At 44.3% G+C, this 26668-nt stretch overlaps 1 protein-coding gene and 1 long non-coding RNA gene across 7 annotated transcripts in view; one reads left to right on the top strand and one right to left on the bottom strand.

The window, feature by feature from the left end:
- TMEM94 (transmembrane protein 94) overlaps positions 1-26668 on the bottom strand; it is a 50486-nt gene that overhangs the window by 10286 nt on the left and 13532 nt on the right. For 3 of the 6 annotated variants that reach the window (XM_083805596.1, XM_083805597.1, XM_083805601.1), the window contains 19 exons: positions 20553-20672; positions 19732-19859; positions 19005-19141; positions 18171-18367; positions 17247-17398; positions 16473-16575; positions 16071-16157; positions 15430-15546; positions 11604-11660; positions 9654-9758; positions 8868-9032; positions 8369-8575; positions 7887-8202; positions 6971-7144; positions 4162-4264; positions 2809-3026; positions 1425-1606; positions 1086-1224; positions 348-463 (listed from right to left, as the gene is read on the bottom strand). In XM_083805596.1, coding sequence (XP_083661722.1) covers positions 348-463; positions 1086-1224; positions 1425-1606; positions 2809-3026; positions 4162-4264; positions 6971-7144; positions 7887-8202; positions 8369-8575; positions 8868-9032; positions 9654-9758; positions 11604-11660; positions 15430-15546; positions 16071-16157; positions 16473-16575; positions 17247-17398; positions 18171-18367; positions 19005-19141; positions 19732-19859; positions 20553-20672 — 2823 coding nt within the window. Of the gene's footprint in view, positions 1-347; positions 464-1085; positions 1225-1424; positions 1607-2808; positions 3027-4161; positions 4265-6970; positions 7145-7886; positions 8203-8368; positions 8576-8867; positions 9033-9653; positions 9759-11603; positions 11661-15429; positions 15547-16070; positions 16158-16472; positions 16576-17246; positions 17399-18170; positions 18368-18556; positions 18721-19004; positions 19144-19731; positions 19860-20552; positions 20673-26668 lie in introns of those variants that run through there. The other 3 variants (XM_083805598.1, XM_083805600.1, XM_083805599.1) reach the window with 3 other exon arrangements.
- On the top strand, positions 460-6964 carry LOC310884195. The gene is made up of 3 exons (XR_014574073.1): positions 460-587; positions 720-769; positions 5002-6964. It is a non-coding gene; the product is annotated as an uncharacterized lncRNA (long non-coding RNA).

Here is a 26668-nt window from a genome sequence, read left to right on the forward strand (position 1 = left end):
TCTGCTGAGAACGTTTGTGTTCTGTGAGGCGGGAAGATCACGTCCCACACCCTGACTGCTGGTCAGCACCAACTACTGCTCATGGGTCGGGAAGAAAGCTTCTGCTGTCTGCATGGAATGTGGGGATGTTCCCAGTTCCTGCCCAGCACATGAGAAGGGGACCCAGATGGACTGAGATGAGCTTCTCAAGGCTACTGTGAAGCTGGAAGTGGGAGGAGAAAGATCAGGATGTGAACCAGTCACAAAACCAGTCAATGAATTATCTTGAAAAAGGAATTCCCTCTGAGATGCTGTTACACTGTTGACCGTGACAACAACACAAAGCGTGTAAGGAAAGGGGACCTCACCCTGTTACAGTCCTCCAGGAAGCTGGGGATATCACTGTCTGTTGGCTGGAAGCTGATGAGATCTGAGTGCCCTTCCTCTTCCATCAGCAGGAGCCCCTCCACATCATCTCGAGAAACTGGAGCACAGAGAAACATCATAAACAACAAGCACAAACTGGCCTCTGCCACTCCTGTGCCACCCACATGGTATATTCACGTGGCACTGCAGAAGCCAGGAAGCATGAAGCCTGATTTTTCTAGGTTAGCAAAGCTTAGATCCCCCTCAGTCATCTAAAATGCAATATTTTTAGATGACTAATCTGCTCAGAGGTAGATATGTGAGCATAGTCTCTGCTTTGAGACACAATGGTGTATCTGTTCTTTCTTTCCTAGGGGAAGAAGAGAGAGATGAAATCCCACTTAAAGAGAAGAGCAATGCACAGGTAAGAGACTGACCCTCAGTGGCTTGACCAGGGCCTCAGCAAGAACCAAAAGTGATAATGAGCAGTTGTAAAATCATGGCAGCTGGTGCACAGAAGGATGTTTGTTTCCAATAACTGCGGTACTGACTGGGTAGGGATGCTATAAATGTAAGGCGCTCTCACTCACACATACACACACCTCAGGCCCATCCAGCTTTGTGCTCAAAGCTCTGAAGGATCAGGTATCTGGTGAGGACACAGGACCCTATGAACGGGTTTAAAAGAACCATCCGGGAAACACGTGGCATTCAAAGTGGTTTAGGCGCAGTTCTCTCACCCTGATGTAGGTCATCGTGCAGAGAGCCAGCATGGCTGGGGCTAGAGGGAGGGATCTCTGAGCCAGGCACATCACCATTGGGTGTTAAGGATATGTGACAATTCCAGCCAGTCTCAAGACCCATCTTCTCAGCAAACACCTATAGGAGAGCAGGCAAAAGAGTTCAGTGTAGCTATCCAGGCCAGAGTATTGCAGACAATGTTGTATCAGAGTGTAAGTACCTACTGGACCCACTAGGCTAGCTGAACCAGATTAACCTTAGATGGCACTGGAGCTAAACTCTCCAGACAGACAAGGCAGGGGCATGCGAGTTCAGGGAGTTCAGCAAAGACAGCTTACCTTGCTTTTGAGCTCATCTTCCAGGGAGAAGTAGACAAAACGAATGCAGGCATTGACCAATCCATCAATGAGGCGGACAATGTCAAGACGGGCCTGATACTGAGATGAGACCATTCCCATGAAGATCTGTCCGCTCAGAGCCTGGATACAGTCCTCCTTCTCCATCACTTCCCCAATCCCTTCTTCAGGCATGCAAACAACACGCAATCACAGAGACAAGTGGCCACATGTGCATCAGACAACAGTACCCACGGTGGGAGAGTCCACCATGGTAATACCCCGAGACACAGTGCCCAGACACAGAAACATGCAGATAGACACATACAGAAGGAAATTTGAAGACATCCATTTGTCCCAGCATACCAAGTCACAGAGGTAGTTTCAGAACATCCCCGCACATGTGACCAAGAGTACAAGTACGAAATAGACAGCATGGAAAGGAAAAAGACAAAACAGAAGACAGGGATCAGTCACAAAGAACTGGGGCAGAAAGGTAAAGGATGTGTGCAGCATTATGTTCACATGTGCTTTTTAAACACCTCATACTGTGCTTAAACATGATGAGTCTGGCTGAGGCAGAGAGGCATCAGAGTATGAGGGGCTGATGCAGGGAACTTTCCCTCCAGAGCCATTGCAGACACTCCCAAAGAGCCTGCGAACGCTCTTTGTCATATTTCCTTCACCATTGCCACATCAGCCTGTGGTGAATGGGAGCTTAATACAACGTGAGGAACAAAATAATGAAATACTTCCCACAGTTGCAAAGTTTGCCACAGGTGAGACTGAAAAGGGTTTTGAAAACAGTCACCACTGCCTCAAAGCTGTTGGAAACCCTATTACTTACATTTTACAGTATGGGAGACCAAGGCAGAAAGAGATTAACGCTGGTCTTACAAGAGTCTCCTGAAGTTATGCAATGGTATGTGCTTATTTCTCAGTTTCCATTGCTGTTCTGCAGATGTACAATTTACATCTACTGGGAATCATATCCTTCAGCACAGCAACCAAATCTATCAAGGGAGAGTAGTCACATACCATCATGCATCTAGTTCCTTTGAAGAAAACACAGCATATGTGATTTCCATAAAATTAGTTAATTAGCAAACTAAGTGTCGAAATACTCAGAAGTCTTGACTCTCAGTTGTCTACTTTAGGAAACAGACTTCCCACAAGTAGAAGAACTCTGCAAGCTTCAATAGCTAAGCTAGAAATATACTTACCAGCTGCTACATCATTACTTCCTCGGGAAAGGCATCTACTTTAGAAACCCTGAGTTCTCCATTTCCATCTGCTGCTCTGAATGAGAGTGTTCTTATAGTTCTAGACTGATCAGAAAGAAAGCACCTGGCCTAGCAGCAGACAGCGCAGAACAGAACATACATACCATCTGAGCTCCAACTATTCCTCCGACTGCTCTGTTTGATGGGGGTTGTCCCAGGGAGATCACAGCATGTGAAGATGGCACTCTGCCCAGGGACCTGCACCAGCTCTATGCACTTGCCGTTGAGCTGGGAGGACAAGGCACAATGCATTGGCTTGTATGCAAAGGCAGAACAGTATCCTGAGAGGCAGGCCCGCTGGTAGAAATCTAACACCTTCTTCCTATGTGGAAGAGACAAAGACCAAAGTTAGCAGAAATGTGCCGTGTTTCTGATTGTACCAGCTATAGTTCGGTGCAGAAGTCACTGACTGGGTAGGTGGAAAAATGTATTCTGTGAGGAGCAGGGCAGTGGTGAACATTGCTGGTTGTTCATCAGACAGATGAGTGTGAACACAGTACTCTGAATGCTCTTATTGATGTACTCGATGATTGCCAGATGAGTCTAAGGTAGTTCACTGCATGGCAGCAGAAATTGAATTAATGAGTGAGGTTATCTGTAGTGCGATAAACACCAAGGAAGGAAATGACAAATTGACGATAGTAACTATGGCAGAGATGGTTACAGTAACAGACTGTTCTCCTGTCCCCTTTCATAGTTTGGGTCCCAGGAGCTGTATTTCAAGTCCACACTTAGTCAACATTCAGTCACTAGAACAGTGTGAAGTTCCTTCTCTATGTTGAGCTCACAAAAGTAACAAATTAGACTATACATGGGATTTTTCATTAGGTTCTAAGATGATAAATACTCCAAAAAGTTCTAGTGGGAGTTTTCTTACACCTGAGGATTAGCAGACTTAGAAGAACAACTTGCTGACATTCAGTGAAACTAAATATTATTGGTTTGTCTGCTCTGCTAGAAAGAACAGAAATTTAGCCTATAGATAAATATGCAACAGATGCTGGACAGCTACAACAGGACTAAAAGGGTGTGATGCACTGTGGAGGACTGCTTTAAAGGTGTCAACAGTAGGCAGAATTGATCACTTTGCATTTCATGTAAGATATAAGCCATTTCTTGAATAAGAAGAACAATTCCCTGCCAGCATCAAATGATCTGATTATAATTCATTGTCCTGCTACATGGTACAGTCAGGGTCCACTTATAAGAGGCTAATATTAACAGATACAGTAGTAAATGGTTTAGTCTTACAGTCTGACAGATTACTTCTTGACATCTAATCTCTTGCACTGCTATGATTATAATAATTATAAGCAGAGACAGCTTATGCTCATAACCTACTTCAAGCTTCTATTAAATACCATAAGCATCAGTAAAGAAAATTTTAATAGAGTGCCCACGTTCCCTCTGCAATTTTGCAGCAGTTCCTGAACGCACCAAATGACAAAGCTGCCCACCTGTCAGAACCAGAGAGGGGGTAGATATCGGTACCATCCCAAAAATCTGTGCAGGCCTCAAGGATGATGTCAGCTGTCCCATGAGAAAACATCTGTTCAGTGCCTGAAATATGGAAGAACAATGAGTCAGCATCACCCATACAGGATCCCAGGCAAGAGTTCTCATAACAACTGCTCCTTTATTTGTCAAAACAGCGCTCCTACAAACTGCCTTGATCCACTCCAGGTACACAGATTCCTCTGTTGAAAGTCTTCAGTCCCCGTCAAGAAATTATTCAAGACTGGATGATATGTATGTGTTCAGCTGCTATTTGTGTCCAACTGGGAATTCAAACACGGCTGTGATAAAATGTGACCCGAGTAGTCAGCTCCTATTCTTCCCTTATGTTGTGTTAATCCCAGTCCTACAGAAGGTGGGGAAAAGTCTTGCTTCTGCATCCAATGGAAGAAGAAAATATATTCTTGTGTGCTTGTTCTCATGAGAGTATAAGCACCAGTGATGAGACTATGGGGATCAAAGTCTGCCTGCACTGGAAAGTGCTAGGCCAGAAGTGAATCTAAAGGGTAACAGCCATTCTTGAATAGCTTCTTTTCAAGTAGCAGAAGATAATTTAACAGCGTGACCAGCAGCATTAGGTAGCAGCCTGTTCCACAAAGGGTCCTGAAAGTGAGTTAAATCAGGATGGGTCAAAAGTTCAGCAAAACATACTAAAAAAAAAACCAAACAACTCATGTTGTGATCAGGGAAGAACTGAAAATCAACAGATCCCACAGCTTGCCCTATTTTTTTCTTACACTACTTTTTAATACAGTCTTAAAATCGTTCATTCCCTCTTGCAGGTTGAGGTGTTAAGTGTTTCCTGAAGGTGTGTGATGCCACTTGTCTGATGCAGGTCCCAGGCATAGGACACAAGTTCAGGTGTGTCCGGCTGTCTCCCCTCTACCCTTCCTGTTCCCTTTCATTTGCACTGATACATTAACATTGCACTCACGTAGACTTCACTGTCTCGGTTCCCTCCTCCAGCTGCTCTGTGACTTTGCCCCCAACAGCTTCAAAGCTGATCTAATGAAAAAAACATCACTGCCAAGAAAAATGAGCCCCAAGGCCTCTTGGAGGTATTGTTGCTGACTGCAAATGCCCACACGAGCTGGTGAAATCAAGAGCCAAGAATATCCACTCACACAAATCAGGCAGGGACCTTCAGGAACACCAGAGGATTTTCCAAAACACAGCAGCTCTCTGCTTTCTGCTATAAATAGTCATCGCACGCCAAGTTTATCAGCATAACAAACCTCCAAGACAAATAGGAGCTGTGTGTGAAAGACTGAGCCTGTTTCAGGGACACAAAGGAGTACTTGTGTGGGGCTCTGGTTAATTTTATTGTATAAACACCTAATCCTTCCCACCTTGGTCCTACAGTCAGATAGTCCTTGTTGGGAAAGAGAAAACAAAACATGTTCATTGATTCATGCAATATTTATGCCCTGGACACGGAGCAAGAACTTGCAGATGACCACACGTGCACATACCTACATTTCTGCCTGACAGCAACTGCAATCCATTTCCCATAGGATTCCCATTGAGCATCAACAGTGTCCCACAAAACAGTCCCTCTAAGGGGTAAATGACAGTGACAGCATGCTCCATAAAATGGAGGGAGCTCGTTCAGCTGTCATTGCCAGCAAAGTGAGCTCAGCCTCTTCCCTCCCTAAATCATGAACTTAAAGGCTAGGATTTCTTCTCAAGGGAGGGAACTAATGAACGGACAGGGAGGACAAGTATCCATTTATGACTGCTGGAACTCGTTAGGAAGAACCAAGCCTCTAGAGATGAGCCAATGAGACAGAGCAAAAAAAAAAAATCTAAGAATGAAGCTACAGCAAGGGAAGACAGAGACAGTACCAAGCCATTTTACTCCACCGAGGATGCTGGTGAGCCCCTCATTTCCATGTGGTTACTATGGTTTTGGGATGAATGCTGCCAGATGGTGAGGCACGTACTTCAATGGAATAGTAAGGAAACATACAGATAAGCTACCTCCTATTTCTGCTACAGCTGTAGAATTTATCTCCCTTTGACTTCAGCGTGTCATGGGAGTGGGTGGATTCAAAGATTTATTCACAAATACTGAATCAGGAGAGGTTAGTTAGGATCATCTGTTCTGACTCTGTGCAAATACAGCCATTTGATTTCACATAATAGCTGCATAATCCATTATTTCTGGTTGCACACATTTTAGAAAGTTTCAAGGGCCAAAACTATCATGTGAGAGGTGTTCCGATGGTTAAATAACCTCACTGGCAAAATTCCTCTTAGAATTTACTCTAGACAGCATAATCCAGGTCACACACGTATTCGTCTGAGCTCCAGCCTCTGAACTAAACCGTTTAAAAATGAGGATAAGGAGTTGAAATGAGGCAACATTAAAGGTTTTTCAGCTACACTAAGAAAGAACTAGCGTCAGAAAAATTCTTGCTCACAAAGGTAAGATAGCAAATGGGGCAAATGAAAAAAGCTCCTCCTAAATTAAGACTCCTAAATTAAGATACAAATTTAAGAAGAAATAGGCAAGAGAAGCCAGTTTAATTGGTAAATTTGGGGCCAACATAGTAACCGTATTTCAGATTCAATATTGAACATATGCCAACTGCAGAGAGTCAGGTTCAGTCGATTTAAGATATTAACAAGAGACTAAGAGCTCTGACAGACAAGCTTTTAAATCTTGCTGAGGTGCTTTAAAATCTCACCATGTCCATCTGCACATCTCCCAACCCCTCTTTGGATGCCCAAAGAAAGAGGCAGCCTTACTGGTAGTGGTGTCCTTCACGAACAGGTTAATCATGTGGCTCAGCGGTGGTCTCCTCTTGGTAATTGATGAAAGCTTCCCCAGCATCGTCTCCTTAACCATCTCATCACTTGGCAAGCGGTACAAGGCCAAATAGTTCTCCTGCTTGAAAAGATCTTTAGCACCTGGTGTGAAACCTGAAACATGAATGCAAGGAGGAGAAAAGTGAGACTAACCAAATCAAAAGAAAGGTCCTCTCCTCTTCTTTGCCATCCATCTTGCGTGCTCTCATTCTGACATTACCCCAGCAACAGATAGTTAAGTTGTGCTCTCTGTGCATCTGCACCAAGATGGTTCAAGATCTGTGTTGAAAACTATTCAAAAGGACTAGGTATTACTAGTAATTAGAGCTTTCATGCTTCTAGTTCTTTGAAGAAAGAACTGTGGCACTGAAGAACAAGCACAGAAGTGAATTCAAGAGCTTTCACGTTTTAATTCTAGGTGCTGCCTCTAACCTTTTACCTCTTCTATTCCTCGGTTTTCCCATCTATAAAACAAGCTGAGGTACCACACATCATTTACACCCAATCTCCTGGTAAAGCATCCTGGTAAAGACAGGGCAGCCATCCATCCTTTAGTAGCTGTTCTTGTCTCCAGATAAGATTGTCAGACTTGAGCCAGAAGAATACCAAGTCTAGCCAGGGCTGGCTGGAAATATCTTTGATGACAATTTTTTCCTCTGATAGAATCTATGTCTGAACTTGCCAAAAGCAGCCTCTTTAATAGACTTCTGGCAACCCAACAAGGACAGAATCAGCTCTGTAATTCCACATTCTCAGCAACAAGAAATTGGAAAATATTTCTCTTGTGCTTTCTAAGGATTAAGTGTCTATTGGCAGCTCTGATTTCTTTGTGTCCGTTCATCCAATTTCTCCTTACCTATTAGCCTGGCAAGCTCACAGAGGCCCCAGGGCACATGGACAGGCAGCACGGCGTTGTGAGTTTCCTGGAGGGCAATGTTGCAGAGGTGGTCAGAGAAGCGGCACAGACGCTCTGTCACGCTGGCATTGCAGAGATTGAGCAGCACATTCAGGCCCAGAGGCTTGAGGGAATTCAAGTGCATCTGCCAGTTGGAGTCATCAAACTGGATGCAGGAGGGGTTCTGCTGGTCCTGGGACAGGCTAAGCATCTCAAGGTGGTAGTCACACACAAAATCTTCAGCCTCGCAGGCCAACACCTCAGTGTCACCGGCAACCTGGTCCAGTGGACAGGAAAATTGTGGTTGTTACAATGAATACAGCTTGAGCACAGAATCTTACAGGGAATTTCCAATTTAAATTCCCAAAAGAGGAGACTCTACAGGCTTGTCTGTCTTTTAGCTCCACAAAAGACTAATTGTGTGCCCCTTCTATATGTCTTACCTGAGTATGTTCCTCCTCTCCACCCTCTGTGTCCTTACTAAAACTCACATTGGACCCAGAGGGATGCTTGCTTCTGCTGTTTGGCTTTCGGTGGGCATGGTCAGGAGCCTTTGGAGGGTCACTAGCCCAGTTGTTCCTCTCTTGCTCATTGGTCACATGAACTGCGTCTGCCAGGGAGCCAGAGAGCAAAGCGTCTCTTTCATGGGGCTGCAAGAAACCAGCAAAATGAACGGTGTTGATTCAGTGGCTGAACGTGAACCACTGTCAATTCATAAGCAAAATGTACTGAACTGGGAAGAGAGAGGAAAGAAGAGTCACTGCTTTACAACTCCTGTAGAAGAGGATCTCATCCTTGCTGCTTCTTAATCTTTTAAGCAAAGAATTACAGCCACAGGAGTTCTCTACTGGCAAAGAGCTCCCTCTGCAATACTACACTGTGCAGGTCAGTCGTACTATGCTTAGAGCCAACATACTGCATTACGGGTTCCATGTCCCTCACCTCCTCTTCCATCTCAGGGTGGCAGAAGGACCGTGTAGACAGCTCATCAGTCAGGTCTTCATGGCTATCATGAGGTGGTTCCACCTTCCCACTGAAGAACAGAACAGTCTCTGGGCTGGGATTTGGCCAGGAAAGAATCCCCTGCTTGTCTACACAGCAGAGCACCTAGAATACCCCACAATACCCCCAAGAAGGCAAAATCTCAGTGAAAACACATCTTGGTGGTCACGCGCAGTTGCAAATACCGTGAAGTTGAATAAACACATGGGATGACAGATAAGTCATCCTTATTATCCTTCTGTCTTAAACTGCAGAATCTGAGATTTCCCTTCTCTAATAGGATCAATAGGTTGTTTAATACCAAATTTATCTAAGGGTATTGCAAAACTAGGCATGAAAACCATGGGAAGGGAACTGCTGAACCTGTTTAAGCAGTTACATGTTTCAGCAGTTACCTTATCAGGACCAGAAGAGGGTTGTGGAACATACAGGCATCCTTTTAGACGCCACAGAGCAGAATCATAGAATATCCTGAGTTGGAAGGGACCCATAAGGATCATCAAGTCCAGCTCCTGGTATCTCTAGCTATTGTTTTAGCCTGTAAATGTGCTTCTTGGAGAAGACAGTTATAAGCTCTTCTACAAAGACAGGTGCCTGAGGGGTCTCTACTACTACCATTACGGTGAACGGATTACTAATAGTCTATGCTCAGGGAAGGACTGCATGAACAATGCAAATGGAGCATCCACGTAGGGTTTCTCCTTCTGACAACCCAGCAATACTCACAGTGACAGATCCCAGGCTATGGAGCAAGCTGGAAGTGAAGCTCAGAGTTGGGGATTTGCCTTTTAAAACACAGAGGAAATGGCTCCAGATGCAGCGTATCATTTCCTGCCAAGGGAAACAGAGGACATCAGCCAGTTAAAGGCTCATTCAGAGAAGACAAGGGGAGAGAAGGAAGAAAAGGAGTAAGACATAACCTGCTTTCAGGTTCAGCAGAGTGATACACTGTAAGATAAACATTGGTCTCTGTGGGAACCAGTTAACTGATATGGTGCCGATGTTCTCAAGGGAAAGGCATTTCTTCCCCGTTCCAAAGGATTCTAAGAAATATTCTGATTGTTAAATTGAGAATTCACTGAAACTACTTTTGTCTATCCAAAAACACAGGAAGGAATTTGGAAGGGATTTCATTTGTAGTGAATCAGCTGCTACCTCTAGGTATTTTTCCCTGAATTAACCCTCATCTCCTTGGATCGAAGAATTGGAGGCCCTGCCCTAAGCTCAAGGTCATCACACTGCAAATTGAGTAAGTGGAGTCACTGTGGTAAAGTGACTTTCCCAAGGTTACTTACTGAGGAAGTGATGTTGGAAATGAAGCCAAGGTGGCCTGACTACTGCATCATTACAAATTAATTGTAATCAACGAGGTAATAAACTGAAGGAAGGAGATATTTTGCAAAATTAAAATGTCACAGTGGCACCCTACATCTTCCACATGAAAACATCTCAGAGCAAGCCTCTCAGTTCAAACACCAGAGCTACATGTTTTTCTCTGGGCACTCCTAAAGCCAGCAAAACCAGGTTTGCATTACAATGTTATTTTTCTGCTTTTTAGCTGTTGCTCTGGAATGCTGTCACTGAAGAGCACTTCCCCCCAAAGCTCCTTAGATCTAGTTCCTTAGATCCTTAGGGTTAGTACAGTCATAAGGTCAAATGCAAACAATCATGAGCTATCACAAAGAAAAAAAAAACCTCTTGTTTAAACCAGTTTCTTGCAAGAAAAATTGTTACATAGAAACAAAAACGAAAGAAGCAGATCTTTTAAACCAGGAAGGTCTGCTCAAATCAATCCCATTTTTAATACCTGAAAAACAGCTTGGCTAAACGGACTGGCACAGAAAGACAACAAAATATTCAGGAAAGAAAGCATGTGTATCCACGTGCACTCCTCTATGTGGCTGGGAGCAACAGGACATAAATTGATTCTTATAATATCCAGGGATTTTTAATCACTCCTGGAGTCCATCTGCCTCCTTATGGAAATGGGAATCTTAATGCCAGATTAGACAGCAAAGTGTCTTTCCTCTACCTACCTGCTTAATCTGGGTGATGCAATTTATAGAGTGGCCAGCTGCAGTTCCTCCCCCTGAAAACAGGTCTTTTCAATGTTTATTTGTTCCAGATTTGGAAGTATTAGTAATGTTCTTAAGCTCATTAAGAAGCCTCTGAAACAGGATCAGACTTTTAGCGTGAACATCCTATGCTCCCCTTTTCACATTCGGTCTTGGTGCTGACCCCCATCCTTACTGTTCTTTGTTTTTGGCTTGAAGAAGTAGGTGTTTCTGATACAAGCAAAATAGGTCCCTTCTTTCTGACACACACCATAAAAAGTTTATTTTACTCCTGGAACAGGAGAACTTGAAAGAGGCACTTTCTTCAGGACAGAAAAAAAGTTTATTTCAAACCATCTGCAATATTCAGAAAAGCAAAGCTGGACTCAGGATCAAAGTCACCTCAATTTATGGTCACTAGAGCAGCATTTACATGGGAAGATGTAGGGGGAAGACATGCAACCTGCATGCACAGCAAATTAAAGCAGCAAGTGAGTGACAATGGACAACTCGCACAAGCAAAAAAAAGGTCTAGGAACAAGCAGGAGATCAGACAGGAAGGGGAAGGATATCATGAAGTTCTGCAGTGAAGCTGGAAGAAAACAATTCATAATAATAGTACCTGAGAAGATACCATCTCTGTGTAGCTGCTGAGAGTGTCCTCTGAAAACTTAGCAAGCTGCAGCAAGAGAAGAGACCAGTTACTACAATCGTGCTCAGAAATGTGTCATGAGGAACGTCCTTCCCTAAGTACTACACCTTCAGAGAGAAGAAAGCAGGAGTCCTGCTCTGTCAGAACTGCTATGCCAAGACAGATCAATAATTCCTCAAAGCAATTAAGTCTTCAATGGACTATGTCATTATCTACTTGTGAAGCACAGTCAAAGTGCTTGGTGCTGTACATCACAAAAGACACAGTCGTTATCTAAATGTCTACAGAGAAAGTAATAGCAATCAGATCCAGAGGAAGCTCTTTCTGGATGGTTATTTTAAGACAGAAAGAGCCAGTATTGACTGAACTGTTTTTAAGCTATACAAGTCAGTTTAAAAAAAAAAGGAGCTCGATGAGTGGTTGTAAAAGCAGGTACCTGGAACACAATAGGCACAGAGGAATGAGGTGATGTGAAAGGGATGTGGACAGGAAATGAAAAGAAATGAGTTAGAGCAGAGCACTATCATGGGGCTCTTGGAATTACACTCCAAAATTTACTAACTGAAAAACTGTGCATCCAGCATAAAAGAATTCCAAAGTAGATGTAATTTTGAAAACCAGTTTAAATTTAAGTAGATTCATAGGCATAAGTGAACATAGCAATTCCATTTGTATATAAAGAAAACAATGCTCCAAATAATAATGCATATATCCGGCACTTTAGAAGGGATCATTTTAACATAGCTTTAAAAAAAAAAAAAGACAAATCTATCAGAAATTATTTAAACTGAAAAGTATGAAGAATATCTAGGAACTGTTTAACAATATTTTATTAAAATTTAAAAAGCAACAATCCCATAATTAAAATAAATAATTTTTTTTAAAGTCTGGTCTTGAGAAGGAGTGAAAACAGAAATAAAGGTTAATATAAAAATAAGAACAAGTACACCAGTCCACTGCTTGATAGACAGTGAATTGTATCGCAAATTGTATCGCAGGCAACCAGATGCGTTGAACAGTGCTATTCCTCATTCAGTGATATAATCATACCATATAATAACCATGAAATGTTTTCCATTTTAACACTAGCTACTGAAACTAAATTTGTTTTAAACTAGCACGCTTGGACAACTTTCTGACTGTTACTGTTGATTTTGAATAAGTCTTGAAGCATGGATTAAGACCCAGTGCAATGGAAGAAAGCTAATGTGGTGCCAATACCTAATCAGGGCAAGTAGACAAACCAAGTTACCACAGGACCCCAGACAGACTGATTTCAGACAGAATAACAGAGCAGCTGATATGAGACTCAAATTAAAAGAACAGAAGTGGAATAATACAATCAGCGCCAAACACCACAAGCATATGGGTAATAAATCTCATTATGTTATTGTGATTTTTTTTGATAGAATTACAAATTTGACTGATAAAAGTAATGCTGTTGATGTAGTACGTTTGGTACTTTGACTTGATAAAAAAGATTTTATTGGATTTCTAGCAAAACCAGAGTGACACCAGAGTAACAGGACCCATATTCTGTATATTAGAAATCAGCTTTCTGCTATATCTCCACACGGAACAGAAACTGAGGAATAATTTGCAATTGGATGTGTTACTGACTCAAGCAGGGACAAATGCTAGTTATTTTGTTAATAGCCTGAAATAAAACACAAAACCATTACTGATAGAGACTCTAAACTATACAAAGATTGGGGAAGGGTCTAATACCAAAGAGAACAGATGGTTGTTACAGAACAATACGGACTGCTTAGTAAACAAGCAAAAAAATGCATACCAACAGTTAAAAATAAGTCTGCATACCTAGCAGCAAAGATGAAAGTTGGGCATAAAGGATGAGACTCTATCTTAAAACGCAGTAACTCTGTAGATTATTGGCTAAACAAAACCTGGCCATTTAAAGCAGTGGCTAAAAGATCTAACATGATCCTTTGTTCCACTAACAAGAGAACATAAAGTCCAAATTATTCCAAAGTTTAGCACAAGCACATCTGATACTGGAATATTTTGTGGTTTTTGGAGATTCATAATTCTACAGCGATCCTGAAACACTGGAGAAAGCTAAGAGGAAAGACAAAAGATTATAGAGTTGGAAAATATGCTTATAGTGACTCAAGGTGCTAAAACTGTTTCGTTAATTAAATAGATGGTAAAAGGGAATGTGAGCAGCTACCACAGAATAGAAATTTTATTGACTTGGCAAAGGATGTTAAAAGTTTTAAGGGCTGGAAATCAGATACTACAAAAACTCTGACATGGAATGTCCATTTTTAGCAGTGAAGGTAAATAATTACTGAAAAAAGAATATCAAAGACAGTACGAATATTTTCAAACCAATACCAAATCCCTTTCTAAAAGCAATGCTGCTGTAGTCCAACTATAGTAATGAAACCTGAGGCAGAGGCTCCTCTGGGGAGGCCTCTGGTTTGTGCCATGCAGGATGTCTGACTACCCAGTCACAGAGGTTGCCTATGGCCTTAAAAAATGGAAATCAAACAGCCTGAAGGTGGTGGGAGAGGGCAGTGGAGAAGAGTGTCATACAGGCTAAGTGATTGGAGAGGAAAAGGGTCTTACCTGCTACATTTTGAAAAAAGTAGAGAGAAGGAAGAAGTGAAATAGAGAGGCCAAAAGAAGACTGCCCTAGCCAAGAGTGAGAATGACCAAGACACACCACAACGGTTGTTCTGCAGCAACAAGGATAGAGGATCGTGTTTGAGATGTCACAGAAAGCTGGTTGGACAGAGTGGGTTGCCTAGACAAGAAAAAGAAGACAGAAAAGATCTCGAGGAAGGTGCAAATGTGAGTGACAAGGCAAATGGATATGTTGAGAATGACGAAGTAGAGAAGCTGAGAATTTCTGGCTTTTCCCAGCTAAAAAGCAAGGTGTGTAGAGAAAGAGGAGGCTCCAAGGAAGGAAAAAAGGTGATGCAGAGAGTGGGTGGAAAATGTAAAGAAGAGAAAACACTGAAAAGAGATGGTAAAGGGCTAAATATTTCACTGGAGGAAGTAGCATGTGTCCTCCCTCCCAGAACACAGGAGTCTAGTCATGTAAAACCCATAGGGAAAAGAACAGAAAACAGACCCAGGGCCACAGAGGCCAAGGAAGGACATGAAGGAGAGAGAAAATCTGCCCCAGCACAGGCATAACAGAAGCCAGCAGAGAAGACAAACAGCACAGTGCATCTCACCAACACTGCCACTGGGAGAGAACAAGAGACACCCATCAACACATCCAGTTCAGGATCACGCATCCATCAGGCTACCAATTTCCAGTCCCCAAACCAGCACGATCACCAGAAATTCCTCTTACTCCCAGACCACTGGCAAGGCCAGGCCTGCAAACCAAGCCCCAGAGCCTCAAGAGAAGGCTGCTCAGCCCACAGGTTGTAACAGTGGATTGCAAAGGATCTTGTGTATCCCATTCCTTCTCCGTAGCTAAATGTTCCCTAGTTGTGGCCACCACGTGGCATTTATCTCCATGTTGACTCTTCTGGCAGATGATATTTAGCTGATAGAAACCATATGCCTTGATGAGATTGACGGATTCTCTGGAGCTTTCTATCACCTTTGGCGGATCTGTAGACAGGCTGAAAAACTGAAACCTGTTCATGAAGCCACGCTGTGCTGCAGGAAGAGGACATAGCTGGGATACCCAAAGATCCGGCAACCTTTCATGATTACATGAATACGTCTGCTGAATTCACTGTGTTTGCCTCACAGAGCCCTTCTCATCTCCTGCCCTTTTCTCTGCTGTAGTTTGGTGTGGAGAGATACCTACCAGTGAGGTGGATGAGGCCTTGCTCATCTGGGCCAAGACTCTGGCTTCTCCAAAAGCTGTAGCAAGAATCCACAGGACAGGAAAGAGCATTGGAAGGATGGGTAGGACACCGTTCACCTGAAAAAAGCCAAACATTTCCAAACATGATCAAGCACAGAGACAACAAGAAGTCAGATCTATCACACAACCTCTTTTCCACCCCTGTGAGAGGATGGATAACAGGCAATAGCAGGAAGTATGAGGAGAGCTTGCGCTAGAAGCAGTGCAACACAGGGAGAAGCACAGAGGGGGAGACACACACACACCCTTAGGGGTTTGTAATGAAGCAGGACATGAATAAATCATGCCAAGTTGCAGCTGGTTTTCCTGCTGAATTTGTCATAAGCTCTTAAAGTTTAAAAGCAAAATATATCATAGACATATACGTATATGGCTAGAGAGAGAGCAAACAAATTAAAGAGCAGTCTAGGAGGAATGGCCAGGGTAGAGTTGTTGTCTTGCTCCACTGAGAGCTTTTGGATCCAGTGTGCACAGGATGGTGTGCACAGGATGCTGTCATGGGATGAAGCAGGTTGCTGATGAATTAGTCACAGTGGTGCTCTGGGAGGAAAGGTGCAGTGGAGCTCAACACACTCCTTTACCTGTAGCTGAAGAAGAGTGTACTGCCAGGAAGCAATTCCAGGAGCTTTGAAAATGAAGCGCACAGCATTGGTAATCAGGAAGCCAGCCTGCAATTCAGAGATGACACTGTCAGCAAACTACCACTACTTGTAGGGAAGGAGTTTTCTATCCTTTGTAACGTTCCCAGCACTGGGAAAAAGTATGAAAGATACACTTGGTCTGCCGCTGCAGTTCTTCCATCCACTCACTGCTAGACAGCATAGCATCTTTGCTCCTCTGAACTACCCAATGTACACACAGTCAGCTAGTCAGCTGCATGAGTTAGAGCCTGGACACAATTTCATGTTGATGGCTGCAAATTCTTTACCTTTATTGACAAAACACGGCTACTTTCAACACCAAAAGCTTGAAATGAGACCTACCAGTACAATCGGGACAGCATATTTCAACATTACTGACTGTACAGTGAACCTCTCATTATCCAGGGCTGTCACAGGACGTGACAATGCCATTTCCAGACACCACCTGAAAAATGGAAAAGAAAGCTTGAGATTTCAGCAGCCAAGGTCCTAACCCTGCACCTTTCTCAGATATAAAATTGTGTTCAACCTATCCTATGAAGAGGACCTTTAGAAGAGAAACCAAGATTCAGTAGCTTTAGGAAAGAGAACATCTTTTTCTTGTTTTCCAAAAATGTGGTTTGCTTTCATGCTAAAATGGATACATTGATTTTATAATTGCCTCAGGGCCCTGGCCTTTGATTTACAGAAGATGCCACTGCCCAGAGAGTTATCAATTAATCTTTATCCTCAGTCTCAATCTCTGAGATTTAAAACAGTTTCATCTGGTGGCACACACATTTCTAGCCAGCAAAAGCATGAAATCATGAAAAGCATGAAATCTTTGTTCAAATGAAATGCATTGTTCAAATTTAGTTGAAAAGTAATGAGCTGAACAGTAATACTTTGAATATATATATTTTTAAGTATCAGCCTAAGGTATTAGCTAAGGAGGACAACTGAAGACAGATAGTAAGAGTCTTACAGTTCTAGAATTCCCAGGTGATGTAGAAGAGACAGCACAACGTATTTGGAAATTCCCATACTGGACTGGCAAAATCTCTTACTTTCCTGACACAAGACAGCAGCACGGACCTAGACAAGCTGTGCAGGCGTTGCGCAAAGTATTTAACCCACCTGACATTATCAATTATTGGGGTCTTCAAGACACGGAAGAGACGATACAGCTGAGGATTCTGAGGTCCCTTCTTCACTTCTCCCCGTGGGGAGGGTGGAGGTGAGAAAGGTGGAAACAGATCTCCTGGCTCCAGAACTATGTGCTCATCATCCTAGAAAAGAAGTCAGAGAGCCCAAAGGCTGCACGGCTGGGGCCTCAGTGGAGGCCTGCTTTCAGGCACTGGACTTTTAGTGAAGCAGGATCCTTCCCACTGCAAGTGACACAATGCGATTGTCACAGTCCTTTCAGCCCTCAAAAATTCATTAAACTTTTGCTTCAAACTTGAAGCAAAATTAAATGCTTGTGAGCCTTAAGCAGTGACAAGGCACACCTGGTTATTTCAGGGATATTAGCATTTGGAGTGAAAGGTACAATAAACAACAAAGGTAAATTTCAAGCTTTAAACTTTTCTGAGCTTCTTCAAGCAGCAAAATCTTTGCATAGATCTTGTAATTGATTTCTTAATATACTTCTACTACAGATTTTTTATATTACCTTCTTTTATAATAAATCAGTAGTAAGGGAAAGGTTAAAGGAGACAAATTTTTATATCTCCACATAAAAACCAGGACAAAGTAGAGGTTTTGTATGTCATATCCTACTGGATAGATTTATTCCTCTTATTATCAGCAGCACATTACACTTTCCCTTGACCTGGAAGAGATGGAAATATGATACTTTGGTATCACATTAGCGTCTCCTGTCCATTGGGTTTGGGTGTTCCCAGGGAAGATGCAGTCTGTCTAACAAAGCACTTTCTTTGACTAAACTGGAGTTTCAAAGCATTTTCGAGGCCGGAAGAATCAATCACTAAGACTTAGAGTATTAGCAAGAAAATCCTGGGAAACATGTCACAGGCCAGGGAACCAAGACGAGCAAGTTACCTTAATTCCTCTCAGAGAAGCAAATGACTCCTGGCCTGGCCTCAAAGCGATGACGTCTCCTTCTACCAACAGGCTTACAGGCAGGTTGACGAGGTGACCATCCCTGTAGGCCCAATGGAGGGACCAGGATGGGGCATAAGGCATGTGGAGGTCCGGGTACATGGAGTCTGGCCATTTCACCTCTTTGACAAGCGTATCTGAAAGCACAGTGTGAAGGAAGGACGTGGTAACAATTCTGGAGGGGCCAATCATACATTGATTTACATCCTCTAGTGCCTATAGGCTCCATTCCCACGATCTTTTACCATTTCTGTTTCTCCTTGATGGTTTTCCCCACCACCACCACCCTGTATAAAGAACCAAACAGTCGTAACCTTGATACATACTTGCACAATGGAAAAGCTAAAGGCTGTCCTTAAAGCTGCCACACTGAAATGAACTGCCTCCTCAAGTTCAAAAGCCCCTGTTGAGAAGATGCTCATGCACAGCAATTTATTTCCTTCTGTTCTATGTTGTGGTACAACCCCACGTATTCTTCTCTCATCATCTGCTGCAAGGCATATATTTTTGTAAGATTTTCGGGATTTGAATTACTCCAAAGCACAGACATAACAGACGCCTACCTGGTAACACACAGATTGGAAGCACATGGCCACAACAGCTCAAAATAACTCTTCCACAGGACAGGCATGAGTAGGACAATTCTCACAGCCTGTGTCTGTGTAATGCAGGGCAAGGCTAGTAAGCTCAATTAATAACGTACGTGATCAGGTTTGGAGAAAAATCCTATGCGTGGGGAACACAAATTCAAATGACAGATGAATAAGAACTCACCGTTTATCTTATCAATGATCGTCTGAAGTCTCCTCTCCACCTCTCTGCACTTCAGCCTCTCTTGACGCCCAATCATGAAGAGATCCAAGAGGAGAAGGAGGAAGAGTGCCAGTGCATTAACTATCTCAGCACCTTGGCTTTGCACAGCAAAACAGAAAGGAGAAAGCAGATGAGGTTTGAGTAAATGAATAGAACACGCTCCCAGCCACCCACAGAGATAAATGCACACTTGTTCAATTGTTTATTCCTACATCCCACAGACTTATGGCTTAAAAAGAAAAGCAGAGAAGCTATCATCACACTTCTTTAGGATAATGCCACTAGAAAAGTTTGAATAGGCCTGTCTCAATTCAAAAATACCTTTACAAATAGTCGAGCGTGCTATGGCTCATGTGACAGCACAGTAACTTCTCTTAGGAGCCACTGACTTCTCCGGTTTCAAAATCCTTCAGAACAATTGTAATGTCTTAGGATTTTTCAAGATCTAGGAACACTGTAGAATGAAAATCTCATTCTCTCCACAGAACAATCTCTGGGTCTATTAGAAGCAGAATTAACTCGGCTGAAGTTTTGTGAAAGAGACTGATAGGTACAGAGTTACCAGTATGAGTATGCTAATGTTTAGACAGAACGAGGGACAAGGCTGCTATGGCAGCCATACGCAGTGCCGGGAGGGTATAAAACTACCCTTCGCTTCAGTCAACCAGCAAATGATGTTTCTGCTTACCTCCCTTGTGGCTGGCTCCCATAGCAGCACAGCAGCATCAGCACTGCCAGAAGCATCAGAGATGCACCAGGCCAGTGGAAACAGGAGCAACGGTTACCATGGTACAGAAAACTGCTCCTCCACACCTCCTACAAAAGGAGAGCAGCAGAACAGTCAGCATTCATGGAATACAGAGCCAGGCATTTCAAAAAGCAGAGTAAAAATAAAAGCAGCAGATAACAGACACTCCAGGGTGAACACAACTTTGTAAATCCCCTTAGAATGATACAGAGCACCCCAGAGCAGTTATGGGGATGCTACAGCACTAAACATTGCTCGATTGGGGAGTCTCGGTGAACGCTCTCATCTTTACTCTTGCTTGGAAGAATGAAAAGGCTTCTGTGCCAGGCCGCCCCATTGTCACTAACCCACAGAGAAACACTTTTAACATTTAAGAAGTATGAATAAACACCAGCACTTTGTATTCAGTGCACATGCCAGATAACATGGGGGACAAGGGGAGACTGCTGAGTTCCACAGCCCTTTCTCTCAACCTGGTAGGGCTCTCCTGTGCACACTGCCGCCAGTGGCTCTTGAAGCCCTTGGATCCTTCACAGCTGAAGCTGAGCTCCTGTAGAGCTCCAGCCATCAGGAGAAAAGCACTGAGAGAAATATACCCTTAGGTAATTCCTTGCTTTGGTCCCATGGACTTTAGCATTTCTACACCCGGAAACTCTGCAGCAGTAGACAGGGAGGGAATGCAGCCAACTTCCACTTAATCCTCAGCTTTGCTTTGAGAAGGGGAGACTGAGCACCCAGCCTTGTGCTGTTTGGTGCCTCACCTTCCATGAAGTTACTTTCTTCCGTTCCTTCTGATGCCCCTCCAGCAGTGCTGACAACTGGTCTCTCAGGATTGTGAGGGCTTTCTTTGTGCTAAGGCCCAAACTTGAGGTCATCTCATCCTGAAGAGACAGAAAAACAAACTGCTTAGTGCTTTCCTATTTTCTTTTCAGGCTTGTTCCAGGTGGCTGGCTGAGCACACTATTGTGAATGCCTCTTGCTGATCATCACCGGTCTGATTCTCCATTTCCCTGAAATCATCTTCCCTCCTGTGAACTTTAGACTGCTGGCTGGAATTGGAGCACCTAGATAGCATCAGGTAAACAAACCAGTCCTGACTGTGTCAGATAAATACTTTATCAAAGCACAATACAAAGTCATTTCTGCGAAACAAGATTCTAATCAGCAGAGGCTGGAAACGATACAAAGGGAGGCTGATCAGACAACACAACACAGATGGTTACGGTAGACTTGTAATGATAGAGGATGGACTTTGCTAACAGTAGTAACAACAAAGTAGTAGAATACCTGCAATTCTAAACAAGAGTGGTCTGATTTCCACAGCTGCTGATTACGATTTTTTGGTTATGAATCCTGCCTCTGTGGCTATTTTGACGCAGAATTCCCCAGATCGGTTGAGGAGGAGACAAGACGTCTCTTTTACAAGAGAAAGCACTGGAGTTTTTAGTGCTGAACTGTGAGAACATACAGGGGAGGCAATTGGGCTTGAAGGAAGCACACGCAGTCCAAACCACTGCTCCTGCATTGCTCAGCAAAGAGGCAGCAGCCTGAGGGGATACAACCCAAGGGAGTACTGTTTAGACAACACCGATTTAAGTTGCTGATTATCAAGAAAGCGGGGTACATGCTTCCTTTTCTGGGGCAAGAACTCAAGCATTTACCTTCCTTTCAAATCACTGAGACTGCTGAGAGGTACTGGGGGCACCAGATCACTGAAAGTGAATCAAAAAGGAAACGCAGGCAGGTGGCTACAGCAGATACCATGGTTCTGGTCAGTAAAAGCTCTCATTTTCATTTTGTGCTCTAATATAAACACCCTGAAGCTGTACAGCACATAGGATATCCTGCACAATACAAGTGCTCAGGTGTATCACGCTGTTTACAGAGTGCAGACCTACTGAACACAAAGCAGGCAGGAAGCTTCCTCCTCCGGTCCCCGCCAGTGTGCCACACAGCCCAGCAAACACAGTTGAGGCAGGAGCTGCAGCCTTTCCTGCTGTCGCGGCCACAAGCTCTTACCAGCCCTGCAAAATCCACCTTGGTCTCACACTGCAGCAGCTCAGGAGCTGCACGCATACACACCCAGCTCTGCAAGCGCATCTCAGCTCTGATTCGCACTTTTCTTCCTGTTCCTTAACGGAGTGGTTTTGTGAGAAGCGTTCGCTGGAAACCAGCCTCAGACTTCAAACCCGTTTGCAGTGATGATCCAATCCAGAATTGTATTGGGGTGTCAAGGAATGTCAAGGAATGGCTCTCCAAACTATCATCTATCACACACAAGCCCCTACCTATCAAGGACAATTTGAACCAGCAAATTCTGGCCACGCAGAGTCTAGCACTGCTGCTTTAGCTGCAGTTTTAGAGCACTAAAAATAATCCTGCTGCAGTTTTCATTCTTTGTGTCAGTTTTAGGACTAGAGGAAGCGGTTCCGTGTTGTTCTTGGAAGCAGCCCAGGTAACATCAGCACAGGACTAAACATCTCCCAGAGGCTCCCAGAGGAGAAGATGGCAGGCAGCGTAGCTGGCAACGGGTGTGCCACTGCACCGAGGGAGTGGCGCAGGCAGGAGTGCGACACGGGGCGAGCAAGTGACACTGAGGTTGCTGGCTGCTGGCTGTTTGTGGCATAGCAAAGCACCCACAAAAGCATTTACTCTTTCTCTTCAACACAAAGGAAGCAGTCAAACTGAAAACTAAAAGACAAGCTGAAATGCAGCAATAGTAAGGGGGACTCGAACTGAAAAGGAAAGCTGTGCTCAATGCCAACGTCTAGTGCAGTTACACACTGCCTAGAAAGAGAAACTGTCACATCACAGCAGGCAGCGAGTAGGAAAAGGGAGCAAATTCAGAGGGAATCGGAAAGGTTCCTGAAATCCTTGCACACCTGCTCCGACCTTTACCCAGGTGTTAGGGTTTTCCTGTAGGCTCAGCCAAGGTAAGGGCAGGTACGCACAAAGGAAGGCAGATGGAGGAGGTGAGAAAGGGCGAGTGCAAAGTGCAGCAGGGCTGAGGAGGGAGAACAGCAGGAAGGGCAGAGATTTTTAAACACTCACCTTAACACTTAAAACGTGGAGCATTTGGCAAAGTAGGCAGCCTGAGCCAGGCTGGTAAACAAACATTGTAATAATGTGAGTGCGAGGCTGCCTGTGGTGACTCAGAAAACTGTAGGTGAGCATCAAGGGAACGCACTTGGAACCAAGGAAAGAAAGGGACAGTCAATAAAAGACACCCTGGGATCCTGCAAAGGGCAGCCGTAGGTTTTCGCAACAAGATCTACCCTGCTAAGTCATCAGCTGCTAATGAGGCTTTTTTCAAATGCCCCAAAGTACACCTTTCTATATGGCAAAGCTAGGAGCTCTTAAGCTGTCCCAGAGGGATCCTTCCAGCCTTTCATCAGCTGCAAATGCTCTTCCTGCCACAAAACAGGAGGTGAGCACCCCAGGGTGAAGAAGGCCACTCACCGGAGGTGTCAGTTCATTACTAAAAACCCCAACATTCACATCTTTGCTTTGGAAAGTCGCGTTCAAAGACTAATCTGCTAACTTTCAAGTCAAAGCAAAAACAGCTAGACAACACCAGCCCACCCAGCTGCCCATATTTAGCACGGGGCTTCTGCTGAAGAAGAAGAAAAGAAAAAAACAGCCCATGAACTTCAGGTTGCAGTGAAAGCAAAGCCCTGATGGATATCACGAGGCGTTTTAAAAGGCGATACTTTCCTTTTGCCCATGCCTGAAGGGAAAAAGTCCTGAGGAGAAAATGAGCAGTTGCTTCCTCCTTTACCCCGAGAGGCCCAGAGAGCACATGAGGCTCTGTAAGTGCACTTAGGGCTCTTCTGGAGCTCACCCTGCCCCAGCTGTGACAGCCGGAGTCCGAGAGGTGTGACCGAAGCCGGGTCAGCGCGGGATGATTGCTACCCTCTGCCTTGCGCGTGAGGCTGCATCTCTCGGGGCTGTAATCCGCAGGATGGCTATTAAGGAAAAAGCACCCGGAGCAGGAGATGTTTTTGTACACGTGATGTTATTTTCTAGAAGGAACGACCGCACTGTAGGTCGAACAGGAGGCTGAAAAAATGAGCGAATGAGCTCCTCTTTTCTCTGCTTTCAGTAAATATCCTAAATGTTAAATTACTGCTGAGTGCGTCTGCAAATGTCAGGGAAAGGGAACCTGAGCTAGATCTAGCAACTGCCCTCTTTTAGGAGCTGGTTTGGCTCTTCAGGAAAGAGACCAGAAGCAGCTCAGAGCCAGCAGTGGAGCCACAGAGTCAGGAGACTTTTTGTTGCCTTCTCCACTCAGTTGGCCCTCCTCGGTTTGATGCAAGGAAATAAGTTGGCAAATGCAGGCTGATCCCGGAGCTTGTTTAAATCTATAGCCTCGCCTTGCTCAAAGCAAAAAATTTCCTTTACCTTCCTCGTGAGCTGATGGAGTGTTTTCAGATTGATAGGTAGGAAAAGATCGATCTGATTTTCCCCCCTGAAGCAGGGTGGGGCAGGGGAGGAATGCTCGGGGTTCCCAAGCATCACCACCTAGCCATGCCTGCTTCCCGCACGTAATATTGGTATCCTGAAGTCCTCTTGTTTTCATACAACCTTTAGACAGCCACAGCAGCACATTGACTTGTTGTAGCAGTCTGTGTTGATATAATGGGTGTTGTTGTACCACACGTGCCGAAGATTTTTTTAAACAATACTGGAGCACAAAAATATGCTTTGCTTTACAGAATTCGCCCTTCCCGCTGGCTCTGCAGACACGTAGGTTGATTGAACCCAGCAAAGTGGTAGACCCATTCTATCCTCTGTGGAGTCAGTCTCTTGCAGAATAAAGGCTTCTCCCCCAGATTGCTGTGCACTTCACTATAACTGCCTTTAAAAAGGCTGTTTAAACAAATAAGGGAAGGGAAAACAGAGGATTTGCTAGAAGCTTCAATTTTCATAGATTGCAATTCCACCTCTCTGATTCCGAGTGGGATGGCAAGCCCCTGCTAGGCACTGTCTGGTTGTTTCCTTCTCCCCAGGCTGCACACCCCAGGCCCCTTTTTTAACACTTTGACTCAGCTGCTTTTCAGATTTAAACAGTTGGAGGCGGGAAACTGGGCAGGAGAATGTTCTTCCTTTTTCTGAGAGCTATTCTGCATTCCTCTAGCAGAAACAAGAAGGCAGTTTTTAATTTAACAATACTAGTTTGCAGGCTATTAATCTACTTCAGAGATCCCACCTCCTGAAATACGAGCATTATTCACAGCTTCACAAACACATGAGGAGGAATAACTCCACCAAATGCATTTGCATTATGTCAAGTCAGATTCTTGCTTAGGATAAGGCGCAATATGACCCACAGTGGGGCTTTTTTTGGTCTCATCAGGGAGGGTGGCAGACACACACACAAAAGCATGCAATTTCTTGGGGCAATATTTCTGACAGCCAGTGCTAGAGAGGGATTTATTTTTGTTCTAAAGCAAATCGTACATCAGTGCACTACAGGTCTGCCCAGCTGTGGCTGCCGAGTTAGTGCTCAGACTGTCTGAAACAGCACATCCGCTGCGGAATGATAGAGATGTAGCCAGCAAAGCCAACGGACTGGCCACTCTGGGCAAAGATTTCCTTTTATTACGTATATCCACGATTCTGTTACACTTTTTGTCTTCCTTGGTGCTCACCTGGTTACTTTTAAAGAGGTCAGATTCCTGAGCCTGCAAGAGTGCTTGTCCAGTGACCCAAAGTACTTGAAGCCTCCGCCCTTACTCATTCCCTCTGCCCACACAATAAAGGATAATCTTTTGACTGAGAATCTGGGCTGTTGGTACAGCTGGATTCTGCTCCTCCTTCTGCCACAGCTTTCTGCGTGACAGTAGGAAGATCAGAGGCTCCTCTGTGCTTCAGTTTCTCATCTCTATAATGGGACTACCAACTCCCTACCAACTACAGGCATTATGAAGATTATAATATTCACCAACCCACCTGAATACTACTTGGAAGCACAGAAAGAAGAAATACGAGTTGATTGCATGATTCAGGCAGCTCCATCAAGCACATCAGAGCTCTGCGGGGACCACTGCCTTTAAAACTGGCTGTACAAGGAAACATACCAGAAAGCACAGCAAACACAGCTTTTGAACGTGGTTTAAATGCCACCTGACACGAGCTCCGCAGCCACAGCTTAACTGCTGGTGGTCTCAAATCAGATGAAACAAGTCTTCAGCACAGCAGTGCCCAAATTAATGGACAGAGCAATAGTCAACAGCTGTCTCTTTCCTCCATCTGCAGCAACAGTATGAAAGGCAGCCCCGAATCCTCCCCGTCCCAGGAAAAAAGAGCCCCCACAGCGTGGTAACTGGGGACCTGCGGAGGCTCCAGTGTGGAAGGTGGCTTTGAGGCTCCCTGTCGCTCATCACTAACAGGGCCTGCAGCCTTACACTGCAAAGGAGCAGAGCAGCAGGAGCACGGGTCTCGGAGATCTGGCCAGAGCAGCACTAATCAGCCGGCTGAATCACCGCTGCGTTTTGTTGCGAACAGAGTCCATTTTATTCCAGACAATGACATTCAGATTTTATGCCCTCTGTAAAGCACAGAGCGAGATGCCAACAGGCACAATCAACCTTTCCACACGGGTAACGCAAAGCTCAGCGCTTTCTTTCTCCCTCAGCTAGCAGCAGCTCAGCAGCAGGGTTGTTTTGAATTGCACCTTCCCCGGTCTGTCTCCTCGGTCCTGTTTGCAGCAGCAAATCCCCAGCCATAGTTACCTGCTCCACCAGGCTGCTGGCAGGATGAGGCAGTGTTTATGCAGTGCTCTGAAGCTCACCTGTACTGTGCATTTTAAAGCCTTAATTACTGTAATTTATCCTGTTACAGTGCTCCTTCGAGTTCAGAGACTAGTTAGGGGTCC

This window comes from Anser anser, assembly GCF_964211835.1.
Source record: "Anser anser genome assembly, chromosome: 19".
NCBI lineage: Eukaryota > Metazoa > Chordata > Aves > Anseriformes > Anatidae > Anser > Anser anser.